Source organism: Ambystoma mexicanum, chromosome 5q (assembly GCF_040938575.1).
Source record: "Ambystoma mexicanum isolate Mex_15411 chromosome 5q, UKY_AmexF1_1, whole genome shotgun sequence".
Lineage (NCBI taxonomy): Eukaryota > Metazoa > Chordata > Amphibia > Caudata > Ambystomatidae > Ambystoma > Ambystoma mexicanum.
In genome coordinates this window covers 1,303,260,862-1,303,284,035 of record NC_090933.1, presented here as the reverse complement: position 1 = coordinate 1,303,284,035, position 23,174 = coordinate 1,303,260,862, and the positions used below count along the sequence as shown (strand labels likewise).

At 45.7% G+C, this 23,174-nt stretch overlaps 1 protein-coding gene across 1 annotated transcript in view; it reads left to right on the top strand.

The window, feature by feature from the left end:
* The first annotated feature begins 471 nt into the window (after positions 1–471).
* Positions 472–23,174, top strand: part of BOP1 (BOP1 ribosomal biogenesis factor) — a 696,945-nt gene continuing 674,242 nt past the window's right edge. The window contains exon 1 of the mRNA XM_069621900.1: positions 472–833. Within this exon, the coding sequence (XP_069478001.1) occupies positions 753–833 (81 nt within the window). The 5' untranslated portion in view covers positions 472–752. The remainder of the gene's footprint in view (positions 834–23,174) is intronic.

Genomic DNA, 23,174 nt, shown 5'->3' with positions numbered 1-23,174 from the left:
TTGTACTGCAATTGTCAAGTGTCCCCTTCTGTCAGCTATTAGAACTGTGTAGGTGAATTCTAGTGATTGGGGCGGCGGACCGTTCCAAGATGGCCGTCAACAGAGCCAGAGAAGGAAGTGTAGGTACTACCTTGGTAGCCGTCTCTTCTATCAGCAACAAGACATGCGACCTTCCTTTTGTACGTGGCGTATTTGGCCCCATTGTAATACAATGTTTGCTTTTTGCTGCGGCTCAGCGTGGCTTTCTGCAATACAAGTGGTGTTTAGTATACATAATAATCCTGCCGACATGGGTGCTGTGAACCGATGAAATTAATCTGCACCCCATCAAGTCTATTTAACAGATGCACCAGCCCTGTTAGACACACAATGCCCCCTCGCCTCCCCCTGTAATTCTCTGTCACTGGTTATCAGTACATTTAGCTATGCTCGGCTGGAGGTACTTGTTCCTGGGAGCCGGGCTCCCTTCATACATGGCCGCCGCGTTCGCTCACTCGTCAGTCATGTGCGCTCACCTCGAACCCTTGCACCCTTGCTGGGGTATAGTTAATGTCTTTATTTTCCCCCCATGCTCTGCGCCCCAAACACTCTTGGCAGGATCCCCCAATAACGCGCACCCCATTTTTACTGCCAAACCAAGCGCTGTGTTGCATGACCTTTGACCCCTGACCCCGCCGCCTCCACACGTGTTCGTCTACTGGGGGAGCACGGAACAGTCCTAGTTACTGAGCACGGGGCATCTCAGCGGAACCATGAGGACGCCGGGCGCTATCAAGAGGAGGCAGCCAGAGGGGGGAGCCGCCGAGGAGCAGGAGGCGAGCACCGGGGAGCAGGTAAATGCCACATGTCCAGATACAGCGAGGAATCCTGCCCGAGGAGAGCAGGGAAAGTGACGATTCCACAGCTGACAAGCAGCACTCACGCGTTACGCCTGAAGCCTGTAGTGCATGTTCCATCAGCAGCACTGTGCATTGTGGGGCTGGAAGCTCTGTGCCACCCCCCACCCGAGGAACTGCAAATTAAGGAATGCATGTATGGCCGAAGATGCGTGTTTCACAAATGACAGTCTTCTTGGCATCTTGATTAAGAAAACTAACATTGGGTGAAATAGAATTGGAGGGCAGTCAAAAAGATTTCAGTAGTACTTTATTTTTTATTTATTTTATTTTATTGCATTTGTTACTCGCCCAAACCCTTAGGTACCACGGCGATGTTACAGACAGCTTGGTTAAAAACATTACTTGGAAATTGCCAATCGGGCGCAGTACATGAGAATACAAAATAATCATACATGACAACTTTAAATTAAGTACAGGAGAGCAAAGGAAGAGAGAGGTGGGTATGCCATCGGAGAGCAAAGGAAGAGAGAGGAGGGTATGCCATCGGAGAGCAAAGGAAGAGAGAGGAGGGTATGCCACAGGAGAGCAAAGGAAGAGAGAGGTGGGTATGCCACAGGAGAGCAAAGGAAGAGAGGTGGGTATGCCCCCGGAGAGCAAAGGAAGAGAGAGGTGGTATGCCACCGGAGAGCAAAGGAAGAGAGAGGTGGGTATGCCACGGGAGAGCAAAGGAAGAGAGAGGTGGGTATGCCACGGGAGAGCAAAGGAAGAGAGAGGTGGGTATGCCACCGGAGAGCAAAGGAAGAGAGAGGTGGGTATGCCACGGGAGAGCAAAGGAAGAGCGGAGGGTATGCCACAGGAGAGCAAAGGAAGAGAGAGGTGGGTATGCCATGGGAGAGCAAAGGAAGAGAGAGGAGGGTATGCCACAGGAGAGCAAAGGAAGAGAGAGGAGGGTATGTCACGGGAGAGCAAAGGAAGAGGGGAGGGTATGCCACCGGAGAGCAAAGTGAACTGGGAGACCCCGGGCCTAGGTAGGAATACCCTTGAGATGAATGGGGATTTAAAAGTTACTGAAACCTCAATAAACTAAACAACTCAGTTAATTGGCAAAAGGATAACTGTTTAATATTAATTACCTAAAACAGGGAGTACAACGACATCAACGTACGTCTCAGCGCATAACTTCTCAATGCTTCTTGGAAAAAAAGCTTTCTTTTATAAGAAAATCTCGTAATTGATGACGTCAATCTATGTATTGACTAACATCATCATCCTACATGGCAATCTTCAAAAACCTAGTGGCTATTGTGATTGGTTCTAAAGGAACCTCTAAGTATACGATCCATATTAATCTAAGAGAGTGGAGAAAAGTCATAGGTTTCTTAACATCAGATGGGGCACCTAAGCCCTCCCCTTAAACGGGTCACTATGAAAGTCATTAAATACATGACGTCCCATTGGTTACACAAACTATAGGACCCTTAGTTACGCAGCCCCCTACAATTGGTTGGCACTGTAACCTCCGTCAGTACTTTTCCACTTACGTTAGCAGCACGCAGGGTTGTCTTCCAGGTGCTGGTGAGCTAGTCTTTAACCATAGCTTCTCACCAATAATAGCATATCATCACCTCAGTGGTCTGCTGTTAATTAAGGCTTTGAACTTGTCCTTGGGAGAGTTCTTTTGTTCTGTAGGATTCAGGGGAGTGAAGGCACGCTCTGCCCTCATGCGTAGGTCTGGTTGTCCTGTTCGTCCAACTTCATCCTTCCTCATGACTGAAGACCACAAAATCGAGCTGTAGTGCATTTAAAATACTATTTTCCAATAGACCTCTGACGTCTTCCTTGTTTTTGCCCATGTTTTCTGAACAGGAGTTTCCTTCTTTCACACTATTTGTATTCAATGTCTGCTCACCCCAGCCTGATAAGACCTTGGCTTCTTTGGGCTCATCCAGCCTCGCCTTTCTGAGTTTCTCTCCTGTTAATTCATTGAATTGTTTTTAACCGCGATACACTGGAAAAGAGGCCTTCCTTTTTTAGTCCAGCTCTACTATAATACGTAGTGGAAACATCCATTCTTCATTTGCTCTTATATATGTATACATTGGCGCATGCCACAATCTATTCACTATAAAGCTAGCCTCAAGAATTTTTCATCTGCTTGCGTTTCGAATTACTCTTCTGCCACTTTCTGCTCTCCCTGACAACAGTCACCTTACATCTCTTAATATGTGACTTCACAACCTGGTCACCACCATGTCCCTCAAGCACGCCAAGAACATCTTCCTAGGTGACTTCAACCTCCCAGGCAGCAAGGCCACCAAACTGATGAAGGAAACTCTCCTCGACCTTCTCAATAGCCTCACACAGCACAAGGAAGACCCAATGCACGAGAAAGGTAACATCCTCGACCTAATCATCATATCATCACCACACTGCCTTCCCTCCACTACGGCTTTCCTCTCCTGCTTGACTGACTGGTCTGACCGCCTGGCTGTGCCTTTCAACATCCTGCACACCACCGTAGTCAAGCACTCCCAGCGAAACCCATCAGACAAACCTTCAGGTCCTTCAAGGACTTCCCAGTGGAAGCACTCACGGAAGACCTTGCCAACCTCATCCTCAAATGGACCGAACACCACCAACCGAACTGCGACTCTACTGGAACCACTCAACGCCACCCTCTCAGCCTCCATTGACCGACATGCGCCTCCAAAACTACGCACCTGCAAATCGCAACCGTCAGTACTCTAGTATACGCAAGAACTCAACCTCAGCAAGAGTCATCAGGAAACAGAAAACCTGGCACTTCTCCAGGACCACATCCGACTCGGCACTCCTCAAGGAATTCCAAGCAACCAGTCGACAACTAATCAACACAGCTATGGCCTCCTACTATCAGAACACCATTGTAGAAGCCGCCAACAAGAAAAGAACCGTCTTAAAAACAGTCGAGCACTGCATCAACCTCCTACCTAACCCTGCTATACCACACTCCATTGGAAAAGTCCATCAACACCATCTTCATTGACATAATCAGCAAGATTCACCAGCACATAGATACCAGCTCTGCATCCACAGACCCACTTCAGGTGCCTCCTCATGAAATCTCCACACCCTATACAATCAAGACACACTCAGAGGACCTGGTAGAAACCCTGGCCGCCCTGAAAGCTACATCGTATACAGATGACATCCTCGCAGCATCCATCCTAAAGACCATACCCGCAGGAGCTCTCCTTCCTTACCTGGAGATCATCAACCACTCCCTAACTCAAGGCACCTTCCCATCGACCCTAATGATAGGACAAATGCTCACTCTACTAAAGAAACCCACTCTGGATCCAACAACCTAGGTAACTATCGCCCCATCATCCTACGTAAGATAATCGAGAAAGCGTTAGCCGTGCAACTGCAGCAACACATCGACACAGACAATCTCCTCCAAACTTACCAATCCGGGTTCTGACCCATATGCAGCAGACAACCATACCAGTGGTTTATTTTAGTTATTTATTAGACTTTTGTAAGGCGCTTATAGAAATTGTGGTTGACCACGTCCTCCACATCTTTGACGATGACCACCCCTGCCGCCTGGTTCTACTTGACCTCTCGGCCGCTTTTGGCACAGTAGACCACCAGGCGCTCACGGACACCCTACATTGGCGCATGGGGATGAGCGATTTTGCCCTACACTGGCTCAAGCACTACCTCGCCAGCAGTTTATTCAGATAGGTAGCATTTGCAATCTGGAGGAGTCTGTCACCTGGGGAGTCCTGCAGGGTTCCATCCTCTCCCCAATGATCTTCAATCTATACATGGAGCCGTTGGGAGCCCTCCTAGCCACGCGCAACATCCACCAATACGCTGATGGCACACAGCTATACCGTAAGATCGAATCTATCAAGAACATCCACGGGCTGAAAACCTCCCTCTTGCTGATCCAGTCTTGGATTCCTAGGCCTTCATGTTGCGCCACCTGACTCGCTTGACTCTGTCCGCCCCTCTTCACCCTGCCACACTGTACAGCTGTACCCCTGTATCCTACCCCCTGCTGTATATCTGTTCTGTTTGTACCTCTGAAAAGTGCTGAACTGCTTCTTGAAGCTGGGTCAGCGCTCAATAAATACCATAATAATAATAAATGGCATAGTGGTGTTATGTCACTGGAGAGCACTGTACTGGCCATGCCACAGAATAGCAATAGAGGAAAATGCCACAAATAGGTAGCAGAGGTCACATGCCACTAAATAACACAGCTATAGGGAAAACATAATGCAATTGTAAATAATTGGAAAGACCTGCCACCGTTAGGCAAGGGAAACCAGTGATGTGCCACTTAACAATAAAGGACCCACATACCACAGGTGGGCAAAGCGAGGGGGGCAGTCAAGCAACTGGCTAGAAAGGCAAAGGGGTGCTGAATCAGTATTGTTACGTCCGTTTATTCGACTTAACGAAGGAAGATTTTAATTCTGACAAGTACGCTAATAATGCAGTATTTTATTTTTATTGGTTTATACAAACCTTTAAAACGGTGAAATCAGAAGAACACTTTTCTCGCTCTTAAAAAAAAAAAAAAAAAAAAACACTCTTCTCGCTAATTAAATTCCAAGTCATTCATCAAATTGAATAGTACTATTAACAAGTCGGCACTAGACATATGTTAGCTGAACTCAGGTCTGTCCCAAGTAAGCAATTTTAAAAATTCTTTCAGGAAGGCTACGAGTCCGTACACGAGTTTCTGATTTTACCCCTCGAACATAAGTTTCAACCAATCATCAGCGCACTATGTTTCACGCTGGCAAATAATAGGGCAAAGTAGACGAGTTCGTAAACTCTGTAGCTTTGGACAAAATAGTCAGATGTTTGAGGGATTCTACACCTTGATCACAAAAGCGACAAGTCAGATTTTCAGTTGAGCTTTTGGTCCAGGTTTTAATACGTTCTTTAGTAAGAAAAAGATTAAGTCTGAAGTGTATGAATAACCATCTCGCGTTTTGGTCTGGAGATTGTAGTAAATATGGTTGCAGCTCGTCATAAGCTCTTGCTTCCGGTGGGACGTCTTTCATTAGACGAGATCGTATTGTTGGGCACAGGTTTGTTGCCAGTCTAATCTCCATAGCTTTATTTTCACCTGTTCAGGATTAGCTAGTAAGGTGGAAACAAGGATATCATTCTCTTTAAGAAGTTCGATGCATTGTTTGCCCCACATGGAGAAGACTGTGTATTCCATATCTTTGTCCGGATTGTGTAGAATGTTGAACTGTGGCACTGGAGTAGTTGTTACAGTTTTCCTGAAGAGATTCAGAAAGTTCCAGCACACTCTAGCGTGAATAAATATAAGTCCCAGCTCATATCTTATGTTCGTTGTTGGGCATCCCTTGGGTAGATGTAAGGCTCTAAACTTCTCCAGAGTACTCCACAGGTCATGTGAACATCCGAACATATTTTCGGCTCCATAAATTAGAACCAGAACAGCTTTTTGATGGTTGGCTTTAAAGAACATTTTCCACATTTGTTGTTAATGTTAGCTGCTTGACAAGCTAGTTTTCACTGATTTGACCCAGGGTGTGTCGTTTATGTTGGAACTTATTTGCGTGCCTCTATATTTGATGTTAGAAGTAGTTTTTTAGACTTATTTTTTCAAGATGCCAGACATATATTTTTTGTCTCATTTTCTTGAGCAAGAGTCATTGTGTTGGTTTAAATGAGGCAATAGACTGGAATTTTTAGTCTTGGGCGCCTCATTGAGATAGACGAGTTTTGACGATATAGTCATTTGGTTGTCTTGTGGCCTGGGATATATATAGACCTTCAAATGTGGACTACATTCATCTAGACATGCTATGGTGTGAAGGTTTAAGATACACGAGTTGGTGTCTTTTTTCTATTTTATACATGAAGTTCCATATGTGGCTTCAAGTCCTGGGTATTCAGACTCATTACGTTCGGAGTAATGTGATTAATGCTGCTATGAAGTTGCTTGTATTGTTGCACGGTGGCGAAGTGCAGTGTGCTTACTTGTATATTTATCCAGCTGGGTTAGCGGGCTCTGTGGAGCCTAGTCTAGTGTGCATGATGATGCGGCTGCGATGCCGTGTCGATGCGATGAGCCGTTCCAGTAGATTGACGGCTGATGGGCGTGTGTCCATGGACGCACTAGACGTCCGTATCACATGATTTTCACGTGACCGGACGAACTCGCATATATATTGCGGATACGCTTCGCCCACACGCTGGACGTAAGGGCTCATAGGAAGATCCCAGCTTCCTTCATAGCACACTCAAGAGTAATTCAGGTAAGTAGTTTTGTTCCGAATGGATCTGCCGACATGGCCGATGTTAGGAAACCTCGCGAGAGTGATTCATTCTACCTACGCTTATTTGATTTGATTGTTCGCTTGTTTTGCCAGAGATGTGTCATTTAAGAGACTAGCACAACCAGTGACTATGATTAGTTTTACTGATGGGTGCCTATGGCTTGTCTCTTTTCTCTTACTTTGACACTTGATAGTTACATACACGAGTCGCGGGTCTCGATTGACCAGATTACGGCTATTGGCTGCCGGGGTGATCACCACTAGAATGCTTGTATTTGATACATACAACGGAGAGCTCCATACCCTTCGTATTGAGGTAAGCCACTTTAAGTGGGCTTGATTTAAGGGTGCACAGTTTTTGTGAGGATGCAGTTTTACCCCGTATAGACATTGATCGCCTAGGTTAAAATATCACCTATTTAGGTGTTAGTATTATATTTTTCACTCCAACAGTGTGTGAAACACTAAGAGTTACTGAGCTCCATGTTTTGCTTACCCCATGTTGTTTGTAGGTGGTGTTTGATTAAAGCGAAATGGGGTCCAATCTGTCCAGAGATGTGGTTCTGTATCTCACCTTCCTAGATGCGGAGTTTTTGATCTAAAGCAGCGACTTTGGGCTCTCTAGTACTGGGCCTATGTGTTTTTCATCGGCGGCACGGATAGAGACAACTACATAATACTTGCTGTAAGCTGTTGGTCTGCAGATAACGAAATTATTGCACATGTTCGTGTCTAGTGAAAGATCTTGTACGTCCTCACTGAAGAGGTTTTATCTAAATGGTGTTGGTTATCCAAACTTGCCACGTGGTGTTGGTGGTGGTGGTGGTGGTGTCATCAAGGGCACACCAACTAATATGGTGTGTTCTTCTAGGGTCCGATTTTCGGTCCTCTAGATATTTGTAGTGGTTTAGGCACATTTAGGGTATTTACCACCCCTTTTCTACATCCCGTTAACTAAATGTCACGGAGATGATAATGATCAATTTGATAAATTGAGCAATTACGCCAGATTGATGTTGTTTATTCTGTGTTTGTATTTAGGTGAGTAGTTCCGGTGCAGTCTATCCGTTCCATTGTTCTCCATCTACTATCCACCTGACCATACGGGACCATAATACCCCTGAAGAATTTCTGTTTACTTAGACCTATACAGAAAGAAACATGTCGGGTTGGGGAATATACTGTTAATTATAAACAGTTTTAAGTATAACTAGTTAGAGTCGGACCAGATTGTAGTGTTTAAGTCTGACTCATTAGTGAGTGTGTATGATCCATATTTAATATTGGACTTATATTGCTAAATTTGTTTTCCAGTACAATCATTTTTTATAATGAAAATTATTTGTAAAATGTGTATGAATTTATGAATGGTTTGAGAGTGAATGTGGTATGGTTGATGTGTGTTGTCTTGTGGTTTTAAGATGGGAATGTTATATTGTACCAGCCCATGGATGAATTGAGGGGACTGGTTTACACTTTGAATAATATTAACATTTTTGACGATGTGTGTTTTTTATGATAATAATTTTTTCAATAAATGTTAATAAATTATATTTAATAGTGTTGGTGTGTCGACTGGATTGAATTCAATTTGTTTCTATCCAACATAATGTTTGTAATAAGACACGTTGCTGTATACTGTATCTTCTTGCCATGATTTAATGGGCGCTTAGAGACGGATAGGTTGCATTGATGCTCACTATATAAACACAGAGAGTACTCTGACCTTCTTTGTAAAGTATTCTTGTGTTCTATCCAGGTCAGGTCACAGTATTGAGATATCCCTGGTATCCCCTGTTACTCTTGTTGTTTGATATATTTTTTGTGTCCACATTTTTGGGTTTTCAAATTTTGAAGAGTCAATATTTCACATTTCTGTTTAATATAATGCAGTAATAGGTGTGCATATGATGCAGGAAAACATGCGTTTATAATACGTTTCTGAAAAACTTAGCAATCTTAATGAAAATATGGTAATGCTTCTAATAGTTTCCATGGTAATTTTTGTGGTTACTGCTTGTCAGTAGTTTGTTCTATTCATACTTAATGGTGCCCTTCCATGTATTTTTTTATGTTGGATAACTATGTGGATTTGGGAATCCTTTTATTTACTACCTTGGAAATCATACGACTGATTGCAGTAACTAGCTATCCATTTGTAATTTCTTTCATCCCTGGAAAAATAGCCTCTTGTCGGTTCGAAACACGCGCTGGCTGTTTTTTAGAATTGAAACAAAAATGAAAGTAACTCATTAAATGAGAATGGTCCAACATTGTTAATTTGTCATGCTTTGCATTTAATTATAAAGTTATTAATTTCTTAGTTTTTGGAGGAATAATATTTTCACGAGTTAGGGCTGGTCTCCTGAGGTATATCACATCGAGTATCAGTTGCCGCCATACAAATCCTCAGCAATAGCAGGCATCAGTCGATTTCACATTATTAAAGCACAGCACGTTAAGTATAGCAACCAAATTCACTCTTGTAATTTGTATTTTTATTTTTTTTAAGACTAGGTTTAATTTTATATCTAGTTCTAGAACCATTGACTTTGATCGGCTGGGCGCAACTTCTGGTTTGCTGGCAGTTGCGTGATGAATCTTTGTAAGGTGACCATATTCTCCTACACCTCAGAGACCTACTATGGCTTCTCCCACGGGTTACTTAAACTATCGTAGACTTAGTTGTGATCTCTGGGTTGGAAAGCAATTGGGTTAAATCGACTCTATAGCCCACGACTAGACCGACCACGGAGGTCTTTGATCAACTGGAAATACACACAGTGTATGACACAGCCTAATATTAGGGGATCCAGAGCAACTGTGATTGTGTTGAATCCAGATAACCTGTCTACCAGTCACTTTTACTCAATCAGAATTAGGCAGTCAAAATACTCCCAGCAAAAAAATAGTAAAACAAACGGGAGCAGGCCCTCTGCTTCCACCAACGCAGCTTTATGGGTATGTTGAGATCAGTGGTGCCAATAGAGCGGTGCTTCAGGAACAGGAGCTCTGTCTTTATTACTAGGTGGCTTGACGAGCAACTTTAAGGTGATTAAAAAAAATGTAATAAAAGAAATATATACACATTTGTAATGTAAAGTGTTCATATAGTGCACCCTTCTGCCAATATTGTTGGCCTCACTGTATGTGCATGGCTGTAAGCAAGGAGGGCAGGGTGTGTTAGTTGGGATGCCGGAAAGCGGATGTGGAAACCTGTGGTGTTGCTGGATGCTGTTTCTGATGTACCTGTGTGCCGATATGTAATCCTCTGTTTTTGGTTGGTATGGTCAGGGGCAGGTAAGCGGTATGTTAGCCCCTGGGTTGTGGGGTGCAGAATGGACCCAATGGTTGTGGATGGATAGGTTCTGAGTCTGTTAAATATACTAGAAAGGGTTGGTTGTCTGAAGGGGTGTGTAAGGAGGCAAGATTGTAGTTGAGATTAGTTAGTTGAGTGGGTGGGCAGAGTTGTGGAGGAGGATTAGGGTGTTTTTGCTTTCTGACTCTTAATTGTATAGTTCACTAAGATTCAGGTGCTGACCAGTATCGTGCAGCGGAGGATTTATAAATCAAATTGATTTCCCATGGATGGCAGTGCGAAGAGTCCACAGTTGCTTGTTCTAACTATGGGGGGGGGGTGAAAGGATCCTCCTTGTCATTTTCTACTGAATTTAGGGACTATTACAAGTGAAGCATGGTTAACTAATTCAAATAGAATACCAATAGCCAGCCATAAAGTCACTCGCCATCGCAATTCTATACATGCACACCTTTCTTACTCGCCAAGATTCAATTATCACTAGCCAATGGCTAGCTTTGAGTACACATTTTGAGCTCCGAGTGTGCGATTGCTGGACCCAAGTATTCAGGAGGGAGTGTAGTGCTGAAGCATACTTCTGAAGTGCTCCTTCTGTGGTGTGTGTGTTGCACAAGATTTTGAAATTCCTTTTTTTTAATTTCCTCCTTTTGAAGAATACATAATGCTGGCCTACTACTTGTATTTGTATTTACGCTCAAATCACTTTATTCTGAGAAGTAGTTTTGCCGCTGTATTTTTAACTCTTTGAAAACTCATTAGGTAATCCCGAGAGAGTCTAGTTTGGATGCTATTGGAGAAATGATGGCCATGGCCCTGTGGGTGAATGTTGAGTAAGCTAAGATGCACAACAGCATGTGCGGTTGGGAGAAACAGCTTCCGACGAGAGCTCTGAATTGTGGATCAAGAATGGGTGTGATTGTGGTTTCAAGATTTCTTACTGTGGTCGACTGGATTGGGCTAAGTCCCGTATCTTCAGGTCAAGGACTTGTGATGGAGTAAAAACGTGTAGGAATGCAGAGCATCAGTTCTGTTTTCTGTCATCTGTGTCCACCTGTGTAAGGCAATTTTTCAATATCGAGAGCATTTGTCAAGGGGTGGTTCATTTATTTATTTGAATTTATACAGCATACAAAGTGGAAAGGGGGAATTGAGGCGCTGTTACAGCAGTGCTTACTTAGTTACACAGAAATTGACAGGAGCACCTGTCTGTGGTTCTTTGTTACATTGAACCATAGCCAGACAGGTGAGAGAAGTGTACATATACAGTAGAGTAAAATAAGACACCTATAACAGACCTTTGCAGAATCCATTCCCTCCTATGATGGCAGAACCCTGGGGGCGTGAGGACAAGAGAATCTTGGGGTGAGCTGGTAGAATAGTTCCGTTTTTTTGTTGTTGTTTTTTTGTTTATTTTTTAAATTGGTTTTATTGGTTTTCAACAAGGATATTGCAGTTTTCATTACAAAGATTGTGAACCAACTTATGTGCAGTGCAAAGACTCATAGCAACTCGTAACCCCAATTTAGCCCCTATCCCCACCCTGCAACCCTTGAGGCGACAGATGGTCTCACTGATTTCTGTAGTTCGACAGCGGAGTTAGTAGGCAAATTCATAATTTGAAGCAGTGGTACTTACATATGACATTTTGGGGTTAACATTGGATCAATAGACAGAACAAAGAACTGGTGACTTGGCTACGTTGTGTTGCACACTCAGGTAATGTACTTGGTTCGGAATTCGGACACCTTATTGTCAATGGAGGTGCGATCACCATGAATGGCGGCTGTTAGCTTGTCCATATTGTAAATATTACGGGAGACATTGATCCACTCAGCTTTGGTTGCTAGACTTACTCTTTTCCACACAGTCGTGAGGTAGGCCCTTGCAGCAAGCAGGTGCCCATGTGTCATTTTAGGTACCTTAAGTGTTTGTTCATCCGTCTCGACCAAGCTAAATAGGATTGTGAGTGGTTGCGTCTCCCTCTCCTCCCCTTCGAGCTCTTTGATCCAGCTGAGGACTTCGTCCCAGTAAGCTTGGACCGCCTTGCATCCCCACCACATGTGCCAGTAATCTGCTTTCTGGCCACAGCCCCGCCAACAAAAGGGACTTACATCCTGATCCATCTTAGCCAGTCTAAGCGGGTCGTACTGCCATCTGTAGAGTAGCTTAATTCCAAATTCCATGCAATTTGTACTGGCATGAGATAGAGGTTTTTGAGGTCCTTCTACCAATCTTAAGCCATGTTTTTGGGGGGAGATGTCTACCAAGGTCCTTTTCCCATTTCTGTTTTAAAGTAGCTGAGGGGGTTATATTGATTCCTACTAACGCTGTGTACATTGCACTTATGAGGCCCTTGGAGCCCAGGTATGTGTCTAGAATGCTTTCGAATGGGATGAGGTCTCTCTGTAGGGCCTCCTTCCAGACTTCACGGGTCATGATGCCTTTCAGTCTCAAGTATAGGAAAACTGAGCGTGGGCCTATGCCAAGGGCTTCTTCCAGGTCCTGGATGGAGATGAATGCGTTATTTCACCGTAGTTGCCCTGCCCTTTCAAGCCCCGCCTGGTACCATGATTCAAAACTGCCTGGATCAGGGATCTCATCTCGATTGCCGGGTGCCCATAAGTGTGCTAGTGGGGAGGGCCATGTCGTGACTCCTTTCATAACCTTGTTTGGTTTCCATATGGTCCATAAGGTCCCGAGGATGGGATGGTTTTTCATGCTATCTCGTAATTTGGGGTCCGGGTACCCATAACCATTCTCCCACGATAAATGGACGCAGATGATAGTTGTCTAGAGCTATCCATTGGAGGTCTTTTTGTTGTCTGACATGCGGGATTAGCACTCGCAATTGGGCTGCCCTGTAGTAGAGCTCTATGTTCGGGAGGCCTACCCCCTCATCGTCTTTCCGAAGGTGAAGTAAAGCAGCGGGGACCCTTGGTTTTTTGTTTTGCCATAGAAAGGTGTGTAGAACTTTTTTAGTGGTTACAAAGAATTCTTTGGGTAGTTGGATGGGGTGCATCTGGAATAAGTAGAGCAGCTTCGGTAGGATAACCATTTTGATGGTGTTCAAACGACCCATCCACGAGATAGGAAGCTTTGTCCACTGAACAGTATCTTTTTGGAGCGTGTGTAATATCGGGGGGAAGTTGGCTTCAAATAGGTCACTAGGTTTCGAATGATACCCAGGTACCGCATCGTGGTGAGACTGACCTTCATACCTAGGGGTGCAAATCTTTCCTCAATTATCTCCATAGCCGTTGGTATCGAACTCAGGGGGTTGGTTGTGTGTAGGAGAATATCATTGGCATATAGGCCTAGTTTGTATTCTCGGTCACCAACTGTAATTCCCTCCACCCTTTTGTCAAGCCTTAACTTCTGCACCAGTGGTTCAAGGGACAGCACAAATAGTATGGCGGATAGTGGGCAGCCCTGTCTGGTTCCTCTTTCTAGTGGAAACCATCTTGAGTAGCCACCGTTCACCGTCACAAAGGTCATGGGAGATGAGTATATTGCCTTGATGGCGCGATAGAGTTTGGGGCTGAGACCTATCCAGACTAAGACCCTTTCCAGGAACTCCCAGTCCACTGTCAAAGGCCTTTTCAGCATCAAGCGACAGGAGGGTTGGGTCGTCACTCCTCCCCTGTGCCTCATGTATCAGATGTAGTGTTTTCCTCATTGTATCCGCTCCCTGTCTTCCCGTTACAAAGCCGACTTGATCTGAGTGTATTAATTTAGGTAGGTGTGTTTCTAGTCTGGCTGCTATTGCTCTCGCATATATTTTGGCATCTAGGTTGAGGAGTGATATGGGAAGATACGATGCACAATGTTTTGGGTCTCTACCTTCTTTTGGAATGACCGTTTAGTGGGCCTGGGCAAAGGACAGAGATGCCCGTCCGTTTCAAAGATATTGTTGGGTAACTAGGAAGGGGGTGAGGAACGCAGTGAACGTTTTATAGAAGCCGGGTGTAAAGCCATCATCCCCTGGTGCCTTCCCTGACTTAAGACGCTTGATGGCCTCGGAAACTTTGTCCCCGGTGACCGGTGCTTCGAGGGCCTCAGCCGCGAGACGGGTGAGTGTAGGGAGATCTGTCTCTTTGAGGTAAGCGTCTACACTCCTCATTGGAGGAGGAGGGTTGCTGGTATACAAGTCTTCACAAAAGAAGGCAAACACCTCCTATATGCCTTCTGGGGAAGATTCCACTGTGTCTGAGGGTACCATCCGTCCTCTCTATCGTGTCCACCCATCTTTCTGCCCTTTGTGCACGAAGTCTTGCCGCGAGGAAGTCTTGCAGCTTTATCCCCCTTCTCGTAGTATTTTTGTTTTAGGTATTGTAAGGTCTGAGCTACCTTACCCATTTCCAGGGCTTTTAGCTTTTCCCTTAAATCTTTGGCTTCGGCAAGGTGTCTAGATCTGCTTTGTGGGGACGTCTGTGCTAGGCTCTGTGCTGCGTCTAGTTTCTTTCTGATGTTAGTCTCCAATAAAGTGCATTCTCTTCTTACTCGCTCCCTCTCTGATTAGGAGCCCGCACCAAGTGGCCTTTGCCGCTTCCCATACATTTACTTTCGTGACTTCACCTGTGTCATTGGTTATGAAGAATTGTTTAATTTCATTTTCTAGTTCCTTCCTAAAAACCACATCCGACCACAGAGTTTCATTGCACCTCCACTTTGTGTTGCGACGGGCCAGGCCATCCCAGTCCATGTCCACCACGACCATGTCATGATCAGACCATGCAATGGGGTGTATGTTTGCGGTCTGCAGTATTCTCATTAGGTCCTCAGAAAGGAACACCTAGTCTATTCTTGTGAGCGTATTGTGCGGGATGGACCGAAAGGTAAATTCCTTGTCAGATGGATGTAGATGACGCCAGCTGTCCGAGAGGCCGTACAGGGCAAGGGTCCCTTTAATTTCTGCATGTTCTTTTGTCTGGAGGGGTTGGGAGGCGTTGTGTGTGATTTGCCTATCCATGGTACTGCTCATCCATCTGTTGAAGTCCCCCCCCCCCCCCCCTATAATAGTGTGACCGTGCGACTTGTTGAAAAGCCATTTGGTTGTTTTAAGGAGGAATCGCTTTTGACCTTGATTGGGAGCATAAATTGTGGCAAGGGTTATCACTGTGTCCCGGATGGATCCCACTATTACCATGGCTCTGCCCTCTGTGTCGGGCCAGGAGTTTAGGATCTTCATGCAGAGGCTCTTTCGGATCAGGATACCCACCCCGGCTTTTTTGGTGACGCCCGAACTCCAGTAAGCGTGCCCCACCAGACTACTGGGGATCCCTTTCTCGCTGCCCCTCTGGTATTTTGTCTCTTGTAGTAACATAATATCAATGTGGCATGAGGCATCAGGCCCAGCACTATCCCTAGCCGTGCCCAATAATTATACTATCCTCAGATCGGATAGGTGCGGAGCTCGAGGTGGAGGACTAGCCATCATCGTCAAAACTAAACTCCAGATGAGACTCACCCCCTCACCAACCATTGAATCTTGTGAGATAATGTCCACCAAGACACCTACAGCTAACTCACAAACCCTTAACCTTCACTTGATATACAGACCTCCAGGTCCAATCAAGAATTTCATAGAAGACTTAACTACCATCCTATCAGAAAACCTTAAAGATACTACTCAATCAATATTACTAGGCGACCTCAATATTGGCTTTAATGATATCAACGACTTACAAGCCACAGCAGCCTCCAACACCCTAACAGAACTGGGTTACACACAAAGAGTGCTTGAGCCCACCCATATCAAAGGGAGAACCCTTGATTGGATTGCTGACCACAACTGCATTATAGCCACTCTCACCATCTCACCCCAAATCTGGTCAGATCACCATCTAATCTCATTCTCCTTGGACACTGCCACCCCCAAACTGCAACAACCGTGTGCACCTCCTGCACTTACCAGAAACAAAAAAAACATGACACTAGACAAACTACTCCCCGGCATCATGCCCACTTTGGACGCTCTACCTGACAACCTTAACCCTAACAGCCTAGTGGAAGAATTTAACAATATCATGAACAAAACTCTTGACAACATCGCACCACTCAAGCTCAGAAACAGCAAGCCAAAGAACCACCTGAACAACTGGTTCACCCCTCTCTTAAAAATCTGAGATTAGAAAAAAGGAAATGGGAAAATACATGGAAAATTAACCCCAGCCCAGAAAATAAACTGAAATTAGCTAAAATCTCTTCTCATTACAAAAAAGAAATCATCTTAGCTAAACAAGAGACCTACAATAACAGAATCACACAAGCCAAATCAAGTACTAAAGAACTGTTCACCATACTTGGAGAACTGGAAAACCCAATAACACCTCAAGACAACTGTCTTAAAGATAAAAAGTGGTGCTCCGAAATCCAGCAAGCCCTCTCTAACAAAGTCCGAAACCTCCAAAAGAAAATAGAACTAAAACGTGAGACCCTAGCACCCAATATATTACCGCCTATCAAGACACTTCCTAACTCCAAACCCACTACGCAATTCCACTTCTCCAAAGTCTCCATACTAGAAGTAGAGAAAGTAATACTCGGTCTAAAACCGTCCAACTGCAAAGGAGACTTATGTCCAGCACAACTCATCAAAGATGCCGCACGAGATCTAGCACCATTTATCACCAAGTTAATTAATGCCTCCTTTACCACAGGCATTATCCCCAGTAACTTAAAAGGGTCCTGGGTGCTCCCACTCTTAAAAAAGGCTACTCTAGACCCCACTATACCCACTAACTATAGACCTATTACTACGGTACCGTTCCTTCTGAAGATACTGGACAAGGTGGCATATATACAAATCCAGAGCTTCCTGGAACAAAACCAACTACTAGGCTCCCGACAATCTGGCTTCCGCCCTCTTCACGGTACAGAAACTGCATTGATTGACCTGAAAGCCCAAATAGACAAAGTAAGAGATTCTGGAAAACCAGCACTCCTCCTGCTACTAGACCTATCGGCCGCTTTTGATTTAGTGGACCATAAAGTCCTATGTAACCACCTAGATTCAGCAGCACACTTCTCCACTGAGGCTATAGCATGGATACAATCCTTCCTCAGTGACCGCACCATGAGGGTTTTCTCACCTATAGCAGCTGCAGACCCCATCCCTATTACCTGCGGTGTGCCACAGGGATCATGCGTTTCACCAACGCTTTATAACATATTCACTAAGCCCCTGTTTGATGATCTGGACCATCTGGGTATCAGGTATACCAACTACGCTGACGATACCCAGATCCTCCTCCCACTCACAGGGGTTTACGAAAAAGATCTAGCAATGGTGAACAAAATATACAGCATCGTTCAGGCATGGATGGCAACCCATGGCCTATGCCTGAACGATGATAAAACTGAGCTTCTTATCCTAGGCACCGCACCCCTCATCAAAAAACTAAGCTCAAACTACTCTTCCTTCATCATAGATGGGAACTGCATACAAGTTGCCAAAGAAGTTAAAACATTAGGCATCTACCTTGATTCTACCCTATCATTCTCCAAACAGGTAAACTCCCTAGCTTCCTCAACAGCCTACACATGTAAGCTCATTAGAGCAGGAAAACAATTCCTTTCCCAGCACAGTTGTCTAACATTAGCCAGAGCCCTTATCATCTCTAAACTAGATTATTGTAACGCACTGTACATAGGAGCCACTAAATCTATCATAAACAAAATCCAGATACAGCAAAACAAGGCCCTCCGAGCGGCATTGAACATCCCCAGGAGAGAACACATTACAGTAATAAGAAGGAAACACAAATGGCTCTCCACCCATGAGAAAATCAGACTCAAAACTGCATCTCTCACATACAAATCCCTACACAACAAAGCCCCCCAATATCTTAAGGACAGATTCACCAGAACACACCCCACAAGACAAACCAGACTTGCTTACACCAATCGCTTACAAGTACCACGCTTTAAACTGACCACCATAGGCGGAGCTAGCTTCCCAGTCAAAGCTGCTCAATTGTGGAACGAATTACCCACTACTGCGAGGCTAGAACACTCCTTTTCCAAATTCAGGCAAATTGTAATCAACTGGCTAACGACAGCAACTGCTAATTGAACCCATGATAATGCTCACGCCTGTTTGCTACACAGTATCTGCACCATACGATTGTAAACTTGTATTGTAAACTTGCACCTGTAACTGATAATGTCTGTAACTGGTAATGTCTGTAACTTGTAACTGTAACCTGTAACTTATGCTCTAAGCTGTACATATTCTTACTTTCTGCGCCCTTATACCCCAGGGTCCGGTGCGCACAATAAATTCTAAACAAACAAACAATGTTGGACCTCTTAAATTCTCTAGCTACTAGTGAGTGTTTTGTGGGTGAATTTAGGCCTTTCACATTGTGTGCATATGCGTAGCATGTGGTGTCTGGGTGTAGTCGCCATTGTTATTTATATGTGTGGAATAGCCAAAGTGCGTCTGCCTCAATGTCTGTGCTCTAGGTACCTGCCACATGTCTGGCTTCTTGCTAATGAGCCTGGTTTTGCTTGGCCCTGCATTATATAAACATATTAAACTGAACTGTGTTACAACCATAGAATCTCAGCCATGTGAGTCCAATATCAAAATCCCAATAAGACATTGTACGGGCAGTTTTTGCTTTATGTTGGCTCTCAGTACCACCTCCATTTCTCACTTCACCGGGCAACCCCCAGTCCTCGATTTTCTCCCACCCCCACCCACTCCAGAGCCCATGGAAATGCATTTGTGCACATTGTGTGTGTCCTTACCATTGTCCATTTCCTGCTTACATCACCTGGGTCGAGTGGGGCGATGTGAGGAGGGTGACAACCCACTCATCATCTGGTGGTACTCTGAGTGTCCATCCGACGTTTTCAGTGGCTTTTAGATGGCCAGATGTTCTCTTATTTCCTGTCAGTACCTCAGTTCACAAAGGCCTGCTGTCATTCTTCAGTGGTAAGCTGTAATTTGAAAATCACCTTTGTTTCAGTGTTACATTGCTCGGGCATAGCCGTCCAAAGTTTCTTCGCGAGAGAAGTGATCGGATTAGTGACAGTCAATATTCCATGTCCGGGGAGGTGTTCATCCTCCTAAAGTTTCTGGATCCTTGTATTCTCCTTCTTCGAGGGCCTTTTTGATTTGCCATTCTCCAACCTCATACCTCTGTGTACTCATGGCAGCTCCGTCTGCCTGAGGGCCCAATAGGTCTGCGATGTAATTGGAGATGTCTCTCTCGGAAATTAGTTTCGTCTTCGTTCCGTCCCATTCGAATGTCAGTGATATGCCCTTGTCTTTGAGTAGTTTAGTGATTGGAAGACCTTTTCTTCTCAGCGCCAGTGTGAGGGGGGATAAATCTTGAAAGATGGCAATATTTGCTTCCCCCATCGAGATCTGCGGTGTGAGCCTGGCCTTTTCCAGAATTCGAGCCCTGTCTGCATAGTTGTGAAACCGTGCTAGTACTGTTCTTGGGCCACCTGGTTTGCCCCCGGCTCGATGTATACGGTCAATTTTGGGCTCATCTACCGTGTCATCTTTGAAGAGTAGCTTCAGGATATCGTGTAGAGCTTTTTTGAGGTGCGATTCGGATTCCCCGTCGATCTCCGGAATGCCAAATACACATGTTGTTGCGACGTTCTCTATTCTCTAAGTCGTCGACCTTTAAGCAGATTTCTTCTTCCTTGTGTTCAATTTCTGCAAGACGTTGGTCTATCTGCATTTCCAGCGTGCTCGATGAGGTTTGGTTATGTTCAACCTCTTCAAGCCTCTCCTCCATTTTATCGTTCTATCTTGTTCCCTATGTCCGCTCTCATTCCCTTCATTTCAGTGAGGAGGTCAGCGATATCTGCCCTGGTTAAAGATGTCTCAGGTCCTTTGGATGCCATGCTTGTGCAGTCAGGAGGCGGCGGTGTGTTGGAGGTTTGGGGAAAACTTGTACTTTGCCAACTTCAGCTTGGCGTCCATAAATCTGGGGGGCACTGGCGTACCGGTAGATGTAACTCTGTCCGCCACCAGACGGGACCAGAGCGAGCTCGGTGGACGAAGGTTCGTGTCGCAGTAGAGACCCTTTGGGTATGGCCTATCGACCTATTGATTTCTCAACACAATTTATTGCGAATTCGGAGTTTGCGGGCGGGATACAGTGCCAGGGTGACTCCGAATGGAGAGTGTGGATGATCTTTTCGCCGTTCACTCTGGGATCATATACATCCTTCGGTGTGTTATGAGAGATGCGGTTGCTATGGGGAGGATTCAAAATCACGATCAACTGAATCAATGACACACCTGGTATGTCCGAGGAGGGCACACGCCCCAGGTCCTGGGGGCCCAACCCTCGGATCTCCAGTTGTCCAGTGGGATTTCAGAGCTTTCCTTGGGGACCGACTCGGCGTGTAGCCGGAAGCTGAGGATTGCCTTGTGTGGGCTATGGCGGTGCTGCGGACCCACCATCCAGCTTCTTCGTCCTCGGGGAGGGGTGGGGGGTGTGGGCAATGGGGGGGAACTGGGGGGCTTTGCAGCGTTTACTTACTGCGTGTGCTGGCCCCCCGCTCAGACTGCTTTGGTTGTGTAGTGATGGCGCCGACTCGACGGTGACCTCTGATCACGTGCCCTGGGCCTCCGGAAGGCACGCTGGTCTGGTCTCCGAAGCCGTTCTATGGGTTGGGGGCACACCGGCCGTCCGGGCCAACTTCCAATCTCGTGGGGTGTGGTTACGTGGGCTGGATGGCCTCCACCCACTGCTGTCCTCTGATTTGCGAGCCCTACATGTACCGCCGGTTTCCGTTTGCAAGCACCCGTGTGAGGCCGGCGCATTGGTGTCCTGGGGGCCCTCCTTTGCTACTCCAGAACTTCTGGATAGGCTTCGCGGGGGGGGGGGGGCGCGGGACAGGCACCCCGTCTGGACACTTTCCTGCGTTAGGGGACGGCCTTGTTTCCAACCCAGGGCCTGTATGAAATTCTGGCGGGGCGGCAGGAAGGGTTACTTTCACTTTCTGGTTGCATGGACGCCGTTCTGTTCAGTTGGTTGTTTCTGGGCTAATTCTTCACCGTTTTTCCAAAATGTTCTACTGCCAATAGGGGACACGTTCATGCAGCTCGGTACCGGTTCCCAGTCGTTGGGGGTGGGGGGTGTTCAACAAGTGGGGGCTCAGACCTCTTCAGGGCCCATTGAGGGACGAGCTCACACGGCGCACAACTTCATCCGTGCGCCCCCTGGCAACCGATCTGTAATTCAGTTTTAAGCAATTTGTGGAATGCTGGATATGTTTCGAAGGGTTGTGGGGAGGGGGGTCCAATACTTGGGCGCAAGGATCATGAAGCAGGCCCCTCCTGCTTTAGCCCTTTTGAAGGTGGGGACTTTTAGCTGGTTGTCGTGGTGTGACCTTATGGGTCTGGCTGATGTTGCTCTGTTTTTCACTGTCGGATACTGGGGGGAGCTTTGAGTGAGAGACTTTTGTGTGTTAAGCACATCGTCCTGAAGAGAATTATTTCTTCGACTGGCAACCAGGGTGCTTTTTGTCTGACTCTGGTAATGTGCTATTTAGGGCAGCCCTGAGCACATTATTTTGAATCACTTGGAGTCGGTTCAGAATTTTAGTGGACATGCCAGCAAATAAGACGCTACAGTAGTCTGATTTGGCTCCAATCGAGGCTCTGGTGATGGAGTGGCAGTTTGCAGCGGATAAGTACGATTTGACCGCATTTATTAGTTACGTCGTGAAGGCCGTTGAGGTGGCAATGGTGCTGACTTGTCGCGTCACTGAGTGTGCCGAGTCAAGGTACACCTCAAGGGTTTTGACTGCTGCTGAGACCGGATGTTGGTAATTTTCAATGCTGAATGACTTTGCTGTTTGTCTAGCTTGTTGAGCGTTTCGTTGGTGCCTACTCTGAGGAGCTCAGTTTTATCCCCATTGAGGCATAGCCCATTGGCTGCCATCCAAGCTTGAATGGTAGAGTAGATTTTACTTAATGCTTCTGCATCTGTTTCGTAAAAGCCAGTGAGGGGGATGAGCACTTGAGTATCGTCGTTGGTAATTTGTGTAAGTTATGCCGAGATTTTCTAGGTCGTTGAAGAGCGGTAGGGTGAATAGATTGTACAATGTCGGAGATGTGAGGGAGCCCTGCGGGACACCGCAGTGTATGCTAGTGGGATTTGCACAGGCTTGATCTCAGAACATTCATGGCTCTCCCTTCGAGAAAGGAAGTAACCCAGGCAGTAACTTCTTGAGAGACTTGGGCTGTGCTAGTGAGTTGTCTGGGTTCATATTTGTGTGTCATCCGTGTAGCTGTAGCAGGAAATGGTAGATCTGTTGATCTGGTTTACTAGGGGTTTCATTTAGTTGTTGAAAAGCAGAGGTCCGAGTGTGGCATCTTGGGGTGCTTTCCAGGTATGTGGGTGAGGCTGGGAATAGTCGGGCCAATGTAGTGGTTTCTGTTCTATCCGTAAGGAAGGATGTTTTTGGGATGATCTTGTGACTGATCGTGTCCAAAGTAGCTGCAACGTCCATCCAGATGAGCGAACTCTCGAGTTTTCATTTTCAAGTGTACCCCAGATGGGGCACAGAGCCAAGTCTTAAGTCCTAGAAGCTTTAAATAAAGAGTTGCATTATCCAGGATGTGGTTTGTTTCAATGAAATCCCGGAGTTGACCATATATGCATTTTTCCAGAAGTTTCTATATGCAAGGGGTTATATGGGTATGGCTCTCTGCGTTTTTAT